The 12,040-nt window shown below is 35.5% G+C and overlaps 1 protein-coding gene across 1 annotated transcript in view; it reads left to right on the forward strand.

Moving 5' to 3' along the window:
* The first annotated feature begins 1,125 nt into the window (after nt 1-1,125).
* The window catches only part of LOC143594521 (serine carboxypeptidase-like 18), a 38,936-nt gene continuing 28,021 nt past the window's right edge, over nt 1,126-12,040 (forward strand). The window contains exon 1 of the mRNA XM_077073813.1: nt 1,126-1,276. Coding sequence (XP_076929928.1) covers nt 1,180-1,276 — 97 coding nt within the window. The 5' untranslated portion in view covers nt 1,126-1,179. The remainder of the gene's footprint in view (nt 1,277-12,040) is intronic.

Here is a 12,040-nt window from a genome sequence, read left to right on the forward strand (position 1 = left end):
GGGTCACAATTAGACCTACAATGCTATATGGAACAGATTGCTGGGCCATCAAGATGGTACAAGTGCGGAAGACGGAGGTAGAAAAGATGAGAATGCTACGCTGGATGTTATGGGAGAGGCTAGGGGTAGCTAACATATCAGACAAGATAAGAGAGTGGAGATTGAGATGATTTGGACATGTGAAGAGAAGACAGACGACAAATCCTGATAGATCCATAGAAAACATTACTATAGAGGGGAGGAGGGGTAGAGGACGACCTAAATTGACATGGGATGAGAAAATTAGGCATAATTTGATAGACCTAAACCTCTCCAAGGTCATGGTTGAGGATAGAAATTCTTGGAGACGTAAAAAAGTTAAGGATTTTTAGAAAGAAATGATGACCTTAGGGGCTTCTATTTACCTATTTTGGTCACACACCATTATGGTATTTTCTTTTTCATATATATATATATATATATATATATATATATATATATATATATATATATATATATTACGTGCTATTATTGATTATATTATTGTTAAACTTTGATTTCCTCTTATATTTCCTCATACATATGTTTTTAGAGCTGAGTGTCTCTCTGTAAGCCACCTCTCTATTCCTTGGGATAGAGGTACGGTGTGCCTACATTTCACCCTCTCCATACCCTACTTATAGCTTTACTATTGATGTGACTTCACTGCGTATGATTGATTGATATATTTTTTCTAAAAACTTGAGTAAAATAAACATTTTATTAATTATTATTACTAACAAAACTATATTTAAATGATTAAATATAAAGTATTCATATTATCAATTTGTGTCTTAGGTTTGAACTCAATTGCCACTTTTATCCAAGTAGACAAAAAATACATAAATACCCTAACTTTATGTTAAAAAATTTAACGCATTTAGTAAAATGGACGAAATTGTAATACTCTATAAACCTTAAGGGCTGCAAAAAAGAGAAAAAAAACTGTGCTAAAGTTATGCCCAAACCTCAGTGACGAAATAACACTTACTCTGTTTTAGTTATATATATATATAATATATATAGAGAGAGAGAGAGAGAGTATATATAGAGAGAGAGAGATACATACATATGTTATCGTCGTTAATTACCTTAAATTTTTTGTATGGAAGTTATGTTGGAGTTGGGGAGAAGGAAGACGTGCAATTGTTCTATTATTTTATGGAATCAACGAGAAATCCAAAAGAAGACCCTCTTATATTTCATATACGTGGAGGTCCGGGGGCTTCCGCGCTATTTACCTTCTTGTGTGAAATAGGTATGTTTCACTGTTGTAATTATTGTTGTTTATTATACTTTGACTAAAATTTATAGCAAAAGGTTATAATTGGTAAAAAAGATAGTTAAACTATTAATTACTAATTATATGTTATTAGTTCACTTAAAATTATTATTTTACATTTAAGTAAACTTCCATTTTTTATTCAACTGCTTTAGTTACGTTCGCCACCTTCATTTAAAAGAATATTTTTAAATGTTTGACTATCCTATGGTTTTTAGAATTTGTCATTTCATCTATTTTGTTAAGTCCTATCCGATGTTTTTCCTTAAATCGGTGGTATTTATAACTTTTTTAGTTAATGTACAAGTTTTTAAGCAGCATGTATAAGTTTTTAACATCTTCTACCCTACTCCCATTTCATCTTCTTCAAGATCAACACCACCACCACTAATAAGTTCTATGGTAAACCACCACTCGCCAGCGGATGCACCTTTTCTCTCAATTGCCCCCTCTCTCTTCTTTCTCTTTTCTTTCATTCAACCTTAAACAACGCAAGCATATTTAATGCTATAGTGGCTGGTGATGAAATATTTTGTTCGTAATGAGGACTATAACACCCTCAACCAGGAATGTCACAAAAGTTGCGTTTACATATGCACATAGCTCTTAAACGTCGATGAAATTCATCTACTCATAATTACGTAGCGAAATATTTTAATACAACTAGTTAAAACTTTCTATACAAAATAACTAGTGGTCTTCAGGATGAATTCTGATCGCTTTTACTTACGCAAGAAAGGCGACCACCCTCTGAGACGCAGTAATCCTCAATGACCGATAGCGTACAAGTACCATGAGGGAAAGGTGACAGAACCCTGAACTAACAGACTAGGTGATGTGCCGAAGCATAAACCTATCAAAGCATAACTATAGTTTTCATAAAGCCATACTGAAAATTTTCTAACCTAAATGAATTATCCTCGTGTAATTGCAATTACTTATATGCATCACAAAGGCGGTGCCACCTGGGCCCATACACGGGCCTTGTGTACCCATACAATGGGGTCTAACTGTTTAACTATACAATGGAGTCTACCTTCTTACCCATACAACGGTGTCTAACAGTGTACCCATACAAGGGGTCAAACTGAGTAAGGCTACCTCTAATACTTAACTAACTGTTAAACTATCGTTAACTTACCTAGCACATAATGTATAATTGTACCTATGTGGTAAACTTGTCTACACACAAATATCATAATCAATTGTACCACGCATCCTTGTCAGGACATACTATACATGTCTGGAGGGCTGGCCCATAGGGGTGGCGAGGTGGTCGACGGCCATTGGCCCGACACCCCGTTATGCCTGAATTTTTTTTTTATAAAAAAGGTTATATTTATTTTTATTAAAAACAATATGTATATTTAATGTTTAATCTCAATTACATGACCACTAGCTTGTTCTAGTGGCAAAGGGGTATTACACTCAACCAAAAGGTTAAGGGTTCAATTCTCATTTGAGACATTTTTAATCCTATTTTTATACAAATTTTTTTTACACAACCCAAATTATAACCAAGTAAACCCATATAAAAATTTAATTGTTAAACCAACAAAATACTCCATTTTAATTAAGGTCCAAAAAAATTTTTGCCTTCGACCCAAAAGTCTTTTTGCTTTCTCGGAGCCAGGCCTGCATGTCTGTAATGGACATTCTGCGCCACACATCATCATATACAGTCAATTTGTAAGATAATATATGTAACTATATTTACATTATACTGTTAACCATGACATATCACCAATCCCGAAGGAAACTCTAATTTGATATGATACGATTGATCGTTGTCGAAAGGTTAATGAAAAACATTTATAAAAATACCTTTACTAGCAAGGGTAAGTAATGTGTCGAATCCACAGGGAAACATTGGAAAGTGCTAATCAAACTCATAATTTATAAAATATTAAAATAAGTGGATAGACGATGTCAAGCGGTTTGAAAGATTAATTAAGTGAAAACACTATTACGTTGATTTGTAAACAACTAGGAGGAAATAATCAACCTCTAGGTTTCAGGTTGTGAAGCAAGTTGGAAAAGTAATTAAAACAATTTGGAAATATCTTTATTTATATCAATAAGCAAAAGACTAAATATTTGGCTCTGCTAATTATCTGAACTTAATCTGAACAATTGGCACAGCTGAATATTAATCCAAATGATTACCAATTTTAGGTTTTTATGAATGAAATCAATGTTACGGTTAATGGTAAATGGGTCAATGACCAATAGAACTCAATCGTAAATTATGATGACCTCAAACCAATAAACTGATACAAATTAAAGGATTCAATTACGAAAAACTGTTTAAGCACACAAGCAAATGTAAAGATTCAACTAACCGAATGATTAACCAAATACAAATCCGATAAAAAGGTTCAAAATACCAAAACGTCTAACCACAAACACAACCCTACTCTAAGAGATGGTCATGATCGATCTAGCCTTGCATCTTGATCATGGATGTCTCGACTCTTGGTTGGAAGGATGAAACCATGGATGACTGTAGTGATAGGTAGGTGTTAGGATGCTGAAGAATGGCTTCAAAATCACCTTTGGTGGCTTAGGTATGAAGGATCATCATTCTAGGGTTTTACCCGACTTAAATAAGGAAGAAAATCACTCAAAAAAGCCTTTCTCGTTAGGCCAGACTGCGATGGCCGGTGTTTTTGTCCAATTAAGTACGGATAACACAAAAACCGCGAATGTCGATATTTTTGTCCAATTAAACCCATCTTCTAATACTTACCGAGACGAATAAGGCATGACAGTTCATTAGTTCATATGATTAAGTGGTACCCACACTACAAAGCCCTGAAGCCGCCTTACCACGCTTTATTATGTTTATTCCGAGCTAGACCACCCAAACTTAACTTAAACCTTATCAGCTGATCAAAATTTTGCACAACAAAGTGTACAATAAGCCTATATGTAATAGCTAAGACAATCAAGGATATTGTTGTCCACCTAAACTCAAGCATCAAAGTCTACCAGAATGGCCATTAGATACAGTTAAGGTACAATTAAGTACTATCAAGCAAGTGGTCCCTACTACACAACATACCCCCATTATTAATCAACACCCGGGAGCACATCATCCTAGGTGAATATGCACGATTTCATCTGTAGGGTTTACATACGTTAAATCTCAGGTAGGTTCTTTCTTATTGGTATGGAACGCACAAGAGAAACCAACGTATGACTAACAGCGGGAGTGATCAACTCAATTGTTTAAGTGTACGGGGAAGGACCTAGTGATCATTTATGACTTTTTATCACTATTTTGAATAAGTGATTTGCATTGGCTGTGTAGCTTTTTCTTTATGTTGGAAGTAGTAACTACGGGTTTAGCTTTTTAGCTCAATTTAATATTTGTAAACCACCTAGGTAATACAAATACCCAGATGACAAACCGCATAAAGACCCAAAATCTCATAACCCCGAAGCATTCTATCAATACACGATTTAAGGTCAAAAACCATACGCTATGAAGCGTTAACCACTTCAACTAGAATTTTTTTCCTTTAAGTTTATATCACAAGCCATCTAGCATACTCTAACGTTAGCCTATCCAAGCATCGTTCAATAGTCTATTCATATTTTTAGAAAATAATATATTTGGTGATAAAACTAACAAAAGGCTTGAGTATGGCCTGAACTTTCATCCCAGTCCTTACACATGTTTAGCTAATAAAACAAAACCCTAAGATGTTTCCCACTAAAACAAGCAATTATAAGTTCAATTAAGTCAACAACCAAACCATCCTTTCATTCTTAAAAGCTCAGTATATCGACACATCCCAAGTTAAGTGTGTTTTCATTTTTTATTATCTCATATATATATATATATATATATATATATATATATATATATATATATATATTAGTTTTGAAAAAAAAAAACTCCCGATTTTACAATCATTTTTCATTGTTTTGCAAAAAAATTTATATTTGGGACATTTTTCACTTTTCTCAAAAACTCTTTCCCAATACTTTCCTGTATCCCCACACTAAAACTTTACATTGTCCCCAATGTAAAGTGTCATTTAACAATAGAATGTGATCTACGGTAATTTAAACTATTTTAACCACCAATTCAAAGGAAAGAGGCACATGCACCTGATTCGAATCCCTTTGTCAAACGGGTCCTGCTGATTAGTACTTTTGGAACTTTGAACCGCACTCCTTGAATTATGATATGAAAATATATGCTCCATCGAATCTTTTCTAGACCACCATGAGCTTCCCCACACTTAGGGTTTACTATGACTACAAAACAGCAAGAAAAGTAACACGCAAAAAGAAAACCAAAAATAACTAAAACAAAACAAAAGACCGAGTTCCCTTCCGGCCAGCGCTAAGTTTTTTTTAAGGTCTTCAGCTGGACCGTTACCTCATTTTACGATTATGGTGATCTGATGGAACATTTACCTACAAAATTTCCCAAGTAAGCTCGGTAATTAGCATGCCTTGGCTCTGCTTCCTCTATCATGTTCAGCATGTTCAATGAACCAATACGGGCCGGTGTGAATGCGCATTTCCTCTTTAATTTCCCACATACGCCAGATACTTAGCAAGTCGAGTCTTCTCCGTCATTCCCCTGTTTGAAGCGTTAAACATTGATATGGATCGAACTAAGCATTTTCCCACCAAGTTTCCCGTGTATGCCGGTAGTTGAGGTGTCGTGTCCATAACTTCTTTCTTGTGGTTGAGACGCCAGTAAAATCAGTAAAACCAATATGGGCCCACTTCTTACTATTCTATCCACTATCCTTCACCTCCACCTTCCTCTTCTACGAGTTCGATCTACTATCCCTAACTTTATCAATATGAAGAGTATGTAATATTGGCTTATCTGGATGACTATAAACTAATACAGGCTCTGCTTCTTCTCTTGATATCTCTTCAGTCGGGTCTTGGTATTCAATTCTATGCTCTAACAAGTCTGGATCATCTCCTTCAACTTCAGCATCAACAACTACAACCGATGCATTCGTTGGCTCTTCAGTAACTAATGAAGATGGTGTGATATTATTCTCCACAACCACATCCTCAACTTCATTCTCTGAAAGATCAAAAGTATCTTCTACGCTTCATCATCACCCACCATTTCATGATCTCATTTAATTTGGGTTAAATAATCAATTAGTTGGATCATCATTTTTTCTTGAGCAGTATTAGCCTTTTCGTGAACTTCCATCCTTCGACTGAGGTCCTTCAGCAATTTTAACACCTCCAAATCTTCAAAGTCACTTTGACTTTGTTGGTAATTAATTTAATAACTTTTGTTGAAACTCCCTGAATCACTATGATTGTACCCACCTTGATTATAATATTCTAGGACTTCTTCGTATCAGAATAATAGTTATCCTCCTCATCCTCTTGTTAACTTACAAATTTTGGTGTCTCGGGTCCATCCCAATCATACTCTGCATCATTCTTCAAATTGGTAACCATGAATTCCATTCTCATATTGATAATTTCTTTGATAAAAAATTCTTACTTGCCAACGGTTGACTCATTAGGTGGAGGCGATTATGGTACTGCGTGTTGCGACGTTGCTGGTTAAAGTTTCTTTGATTATCTAACTCGTAGTAGCTATGCAAATTTGGTGCAAATGGTTCCTAATATGAATATAAAATGTATGAGTCAACATCATCCACAATATCATATCCCTCATATGGGTCGTAAACCCATCTCTTTGTCATCGGGAGTTACATGCACACATACGAAACAAGAATACCAAGCGTAAAACTGAGAAAAATAAAATAAAAACTAAAAGTAAAAAATAAACACTAAACTAGCACTTTGTGCGTTGATTCCCCGGCAACAGCGCCATTTTGATCATTGCCGAAAGGTCAATCAAAAACATTTATAAAATACCTTTATTAGCAAGGGTAAGTAAGGCGTCGAATCCACAAGGAATCAGTGGAAAGTGCTAATCAAACTCATAATTTATAAAATATTAAACTAAGTTGACAAACAATGTCAAGCAGTTTGAAAGATTTGTTAAGTGAAAACACTATTACTTTGATTTGTAATCAATTATGAGGAAATCACCAATCTCCAGGTTTCAGGTTGTGAAGCAAGTTGGACAAGCAATTAAACCGATTTGGAAATATCTTTATTTGAATCAATAAGCAAAAGACTAACTATTTGGCTATGAAGATTATCATAACTTAATCCGAATAATTTGCACAACTGAATAATAATCTAATTGATTACCAGTTTTAGGTTTTGATGAATGACATCAATGTTATGGTTACTGATAAATGGGTCAATGACGATAAGAGCTCAATCCTAAATGTTGATGACCTCAAACAAGTTAACTAATACAATCTTAAGCATTCAATTATGAAAAAACTGTTTAAGCACACAAAAAAATGTAAATATTCAACTAACCGAGTGATTAACCAAATCCATATCCAATATTAAGGTTCAAAATACCAAAGAGTCTAACCACAAACACAACCCTACTCCCAGAGATGGTCACGAACAATCTAGCCTTGCATCTTGATCATGGATATCTCGATTCTAGGTTGGAAGGATGAAACCATGGATGATTGTGGTGATAGGTATGTGTTCGTACGGATGGTGGAGAATGGCCTCAAAATTGCCCTTGGTGGATAGGGTATGAAGGATCATCGTTCTAGGGTTTTACCCAACTTAAATATGGATGAAAATCAATCAAAACCGCCTTTTCTAGTCAGGCCAGACTGTAAGCTATGGCATGGCCACCGTAGCTTACGATCTGCCATAGACTACGATTCCTATTCTCTGCTTTACGACCACACACACATCCAGACTCCAACGTAAGCTAAGGTAGAGCCACCGTAGCTTATTATGGCTACAGTACCAAAACCCTGTTTTCTTCATAAAATCATCATTCCAACTCCAGTTTCCTCCTGATTTGCGGCCACATCTTCGTATTTCAATTCTCTATAATATCATACATCATTAATTTAATTTTCACTCCATCCTAAATGCTCAAAATGAGTTCCTTTAACCTTCGATACCCTATAAACACAAAACCACTCAAAGTAATCACATTCGATACATATAAACAAATAAAACACACGATATTAAACACTATAAACATGTGATTTAACCACACATCAACTATACAGTTTGTATATTTAGCCCGAAGGAAAATATATTTAAATATAACATACACGTACTTACATATGTGACACGGTATGCACGCCAGCTCCGGTACTGTTAAAGGTATAGGGGTCTAGAACTCACCTTGTAACTTCAATGAACTTTGCTTTAGATTGGAGATCCTTCCTTGAACTTAAACTTCTAATCTATTTAACCTTTAATTGCCATTAAAAGAATCAACATAACTTTAACTAAGCTAGTAGGTTACTCGGAGTTAACGAAACAAACTGAACCAACATCCTTGTGTTCGCATCCACACACAATATCCATTTGCATCTGGGTACACAATCTATCTACATCTGCATCCACCTGAACTTTCCATATACACCCTCAGTACTATCCATCTGCATCTGCATCCACAATCGCACTGCATACACAATCCATCGCATTTGCATCCGCATACACCATTCATACGCATCCGCATACACTTTCAATATGCATTTGCAGTACTAACCATCTGCATCCGGATACACTATTCATCCAAATCCAGAAAAACAATCCATCTGCATCATTAGGTAATCGCATTCGCACCACCTTCTCAAGGATACCATACTTGCTATTATTGGTCTTGCGAATACTAGTTTGGTTCGCCTGTTCTTATAATAATTTTCCTAACTTCAAATTGATAATTAAGTTTGTTACTTAACTCTGTTAACATACCCGATCTATCATTGTTACGATTCTTTTGTCAAACCAATTAAATTTACCCATTCTTTTCATGAACCAAACTTTTCTCTCTTAACACGAACTAGGCTAATTAGCTCGTTGCTTGATACTTTATCATTAATCATGTTATTATATATCATCATTCGAAGTTACATTCAAATCCATACATGAAATGTAAACCTTTATAACAAAATCGTACCTTTTGACGTTTGTGTTCAAAACCACTCGAGTACACAAAAATTATATCAAAAGAGCTCCGATTGAGGTAAATTCAACGGATATGGAACCGTCTTGTCAATGTCTACGTACCCCACCGCTTTCCACCTCCGGAAACCACATCTGCCACCGCTGCAAAGCTAAAACATTTTTCCAGAAATTTGCTTATATCACTGTTACGGTTTTGACTGTAAAAAGCCTATTTCTTTACGTTCGATTTAAGATTCCAAAGGTTAAAATCTTCCAGTGTGATGTATGAAGGTGCTACAAAAATTTGAGGTCGATCGAATTTCCAGATTTTTGCGAATCACCTTATCTCTGCTGCTATGTAACTCAGAAACAGGAATGAATGTTAAGAGTGTGTCTTTCTCTATACGTTTTTGTTGGAGATTGTGGAATGAAATGAAGATGGTGGCTCATAATAAGTAGGTTTTCATGTTTAACTTTTCACCAAATTACATTTAGCCACTCACAGTTTGAGTATTTAACTTTTGCTATCCACTAACCAACTAAACCCATCTGTTAATATGCAACATAACTGAGGTGTTACAAGGAGTATGATGGTGATAAAGAATGGTCAGCGGGGAAGAACTGTTGTATATGGGGTGGCTTGGTTGGGTTAGCACTATTAAAATTGAGAGTTAATTGCAATTATGGTCTCTGTGACGGAACCCAAAACAAAGGTTGCAACCCATGGTGCCAATTTCGTAGATATGGCCTGCTGGTGGTTTTTTTGCAATAGGAACCAACCATAAGAGTCCGTTAGTTCAGTTAAAATCAGGGAAAAGTTGTCTTTAACTCATAAACCTAATATAATAATAATAACAATAATAATAACAATAATAATAACGATTTATTATTTATTAAACGAATATTCAACAAAAACACAAAACCCAAAAAACGCACCTCTAGATCTTGGATAGTCTAATACAGAAAGAAGCTTCCCTGAACAGTTACAGTTTTTTGTCGACTCCAATATCATAAATTATAACCATTAATCACCAACCGACCATGAAATCTTTCTTAATAACCTTCATACTCACTCCACCGTTATTGCCATCTGTCACACCCACAACCCATCGACAAATCCTCCACTAACCATTTTTCTGGCGAGTTCAACACCACCGCCACCACCGGAGCCATTGAATTTCGACAACCCATAATACATCCAATCAGTATCGACCAAGTCCTGATTTGCAGCCACTTCCGTCGTTGAGTAAACTTCCAGTGTCGGTGATGTTTCCGATGAAGAAGAAGATATTCATGATTTCTATATTCTACATGGATCAACTGCCAGCACAGATGAAGAGTATTCGGTTCGTGGTTTGAATATTAAACGGATTCATTGGAAAATTTTGAGCACGAATTCGAAAAGAACTTCACCAAGATTAGGATTTTCAGTTTGTTCATCGCCAAATTCGACGTCAGAAAACCCTCGTCCGGCCATTTCTCCAGTGAAACAGCCGCTACCGATCAAGACTACATCAACGAATCATGCTGCTAAAGTAATTCCCAAGATCATAAAACCAACATCTTCTCAGTGTCAAGGGAAAAGTTGTCCATTCCAACAAGCTATAGGTGAGTCGATTTTCAGGCAAGGCTTCCGATGATGATGTAGGACAAACCATTCCAACGAGCTAATTCGTTATCCCACACAAACTCATGTTCTAACCGATTCGATGCAAGATCTAATAGGTTCTAGCCACCACGTAATTTCAATAAACAATTGTTTGTGTTTCCCATTAATCAAAGTGCTCCAAGGTGATATAATTATTTATGGTGGTTGTGGTGGTGTGCAGTGTTTGTGATGATGGTATATGAGGTGAAATAAGAGAGGGGTTCAAATTGCATGTTAAAAGATGAGAAAGTTGTAAATTGGAACGGTATAATGATCATTTCACACGATATCCAAATTTGGGACTAACAGAATGTTTCAATTGCAAAAAAAAAAAAAAAAAAAGAAGGACCACCACAGGGCCCATATTTACGAAAATGACACCTTGGGGTTACAACTTGCGTTTTGAGTTCCACCACAGGAACCATATTAAAATCAACTATTTAGTCTATATTATCTAATAAACTTTAGTAATGATCAAAAGAGATATAAAAAGGCATAAATGTTTCTCACGTCAGGGGTGCATGTCTGTCATACCCCAACCTAAGGTGAAAATGCCGAGGCGTGAGCTGATTGCTCACAACTCTCAAGGTACTATCATGCAATAATTAAAGTTATAATATCTATTATTCCAAATTAAATAATCCAACAATTTTCAAATACCACAATACATAGTCCATCAATAAAATAAGTAAAGACAAAATAAAATTTAAGTTCTTATTTCTTCTTTCTAGCATGCAATCTTAAGTGTCTTCAAACAAACTTGATAATCATATCGCACGATAACCTGCATATGCGTCAATAATTTTGTCAACGCTAGGTTGAGTGAGTAAAACACCAGAAAGTGAATATATAATAAGTATAGAAAAGATGCAAACTGTATCAAGTGAGATAAGAAATTTAACCGTATAAACAAGTAAACAAGTTGTCGATAAGCACGATGCCAAAAGCACCGGAAGATGGCTACATAAGGTGTCGATAAGCACGATGCCAGATGAACTTGACGATGGCTACTACGATGATACAACTAAATAAGCAAGTAAACAAGTTGTCGGTAAGCTCGATTGAACTGGACGATGGTT

This window comes from Bidens hawaiensis, unplaced genomic scaffold (assembly GCF_021521415.1).
Source record: "Bidens hawaiensis isolate Kalapana, Puna unplaced genomic scaffold, B.hawaiensis_p1.1 tig00043768_1, whole genome shotgun sequence".
Taxonomy (NCBI): Eukaryota; Viridiplantae; Streptophyta; class Magnoliopsida; order Asterales; family Asteraceae; genus Bidens; species Bidens hawaiensis.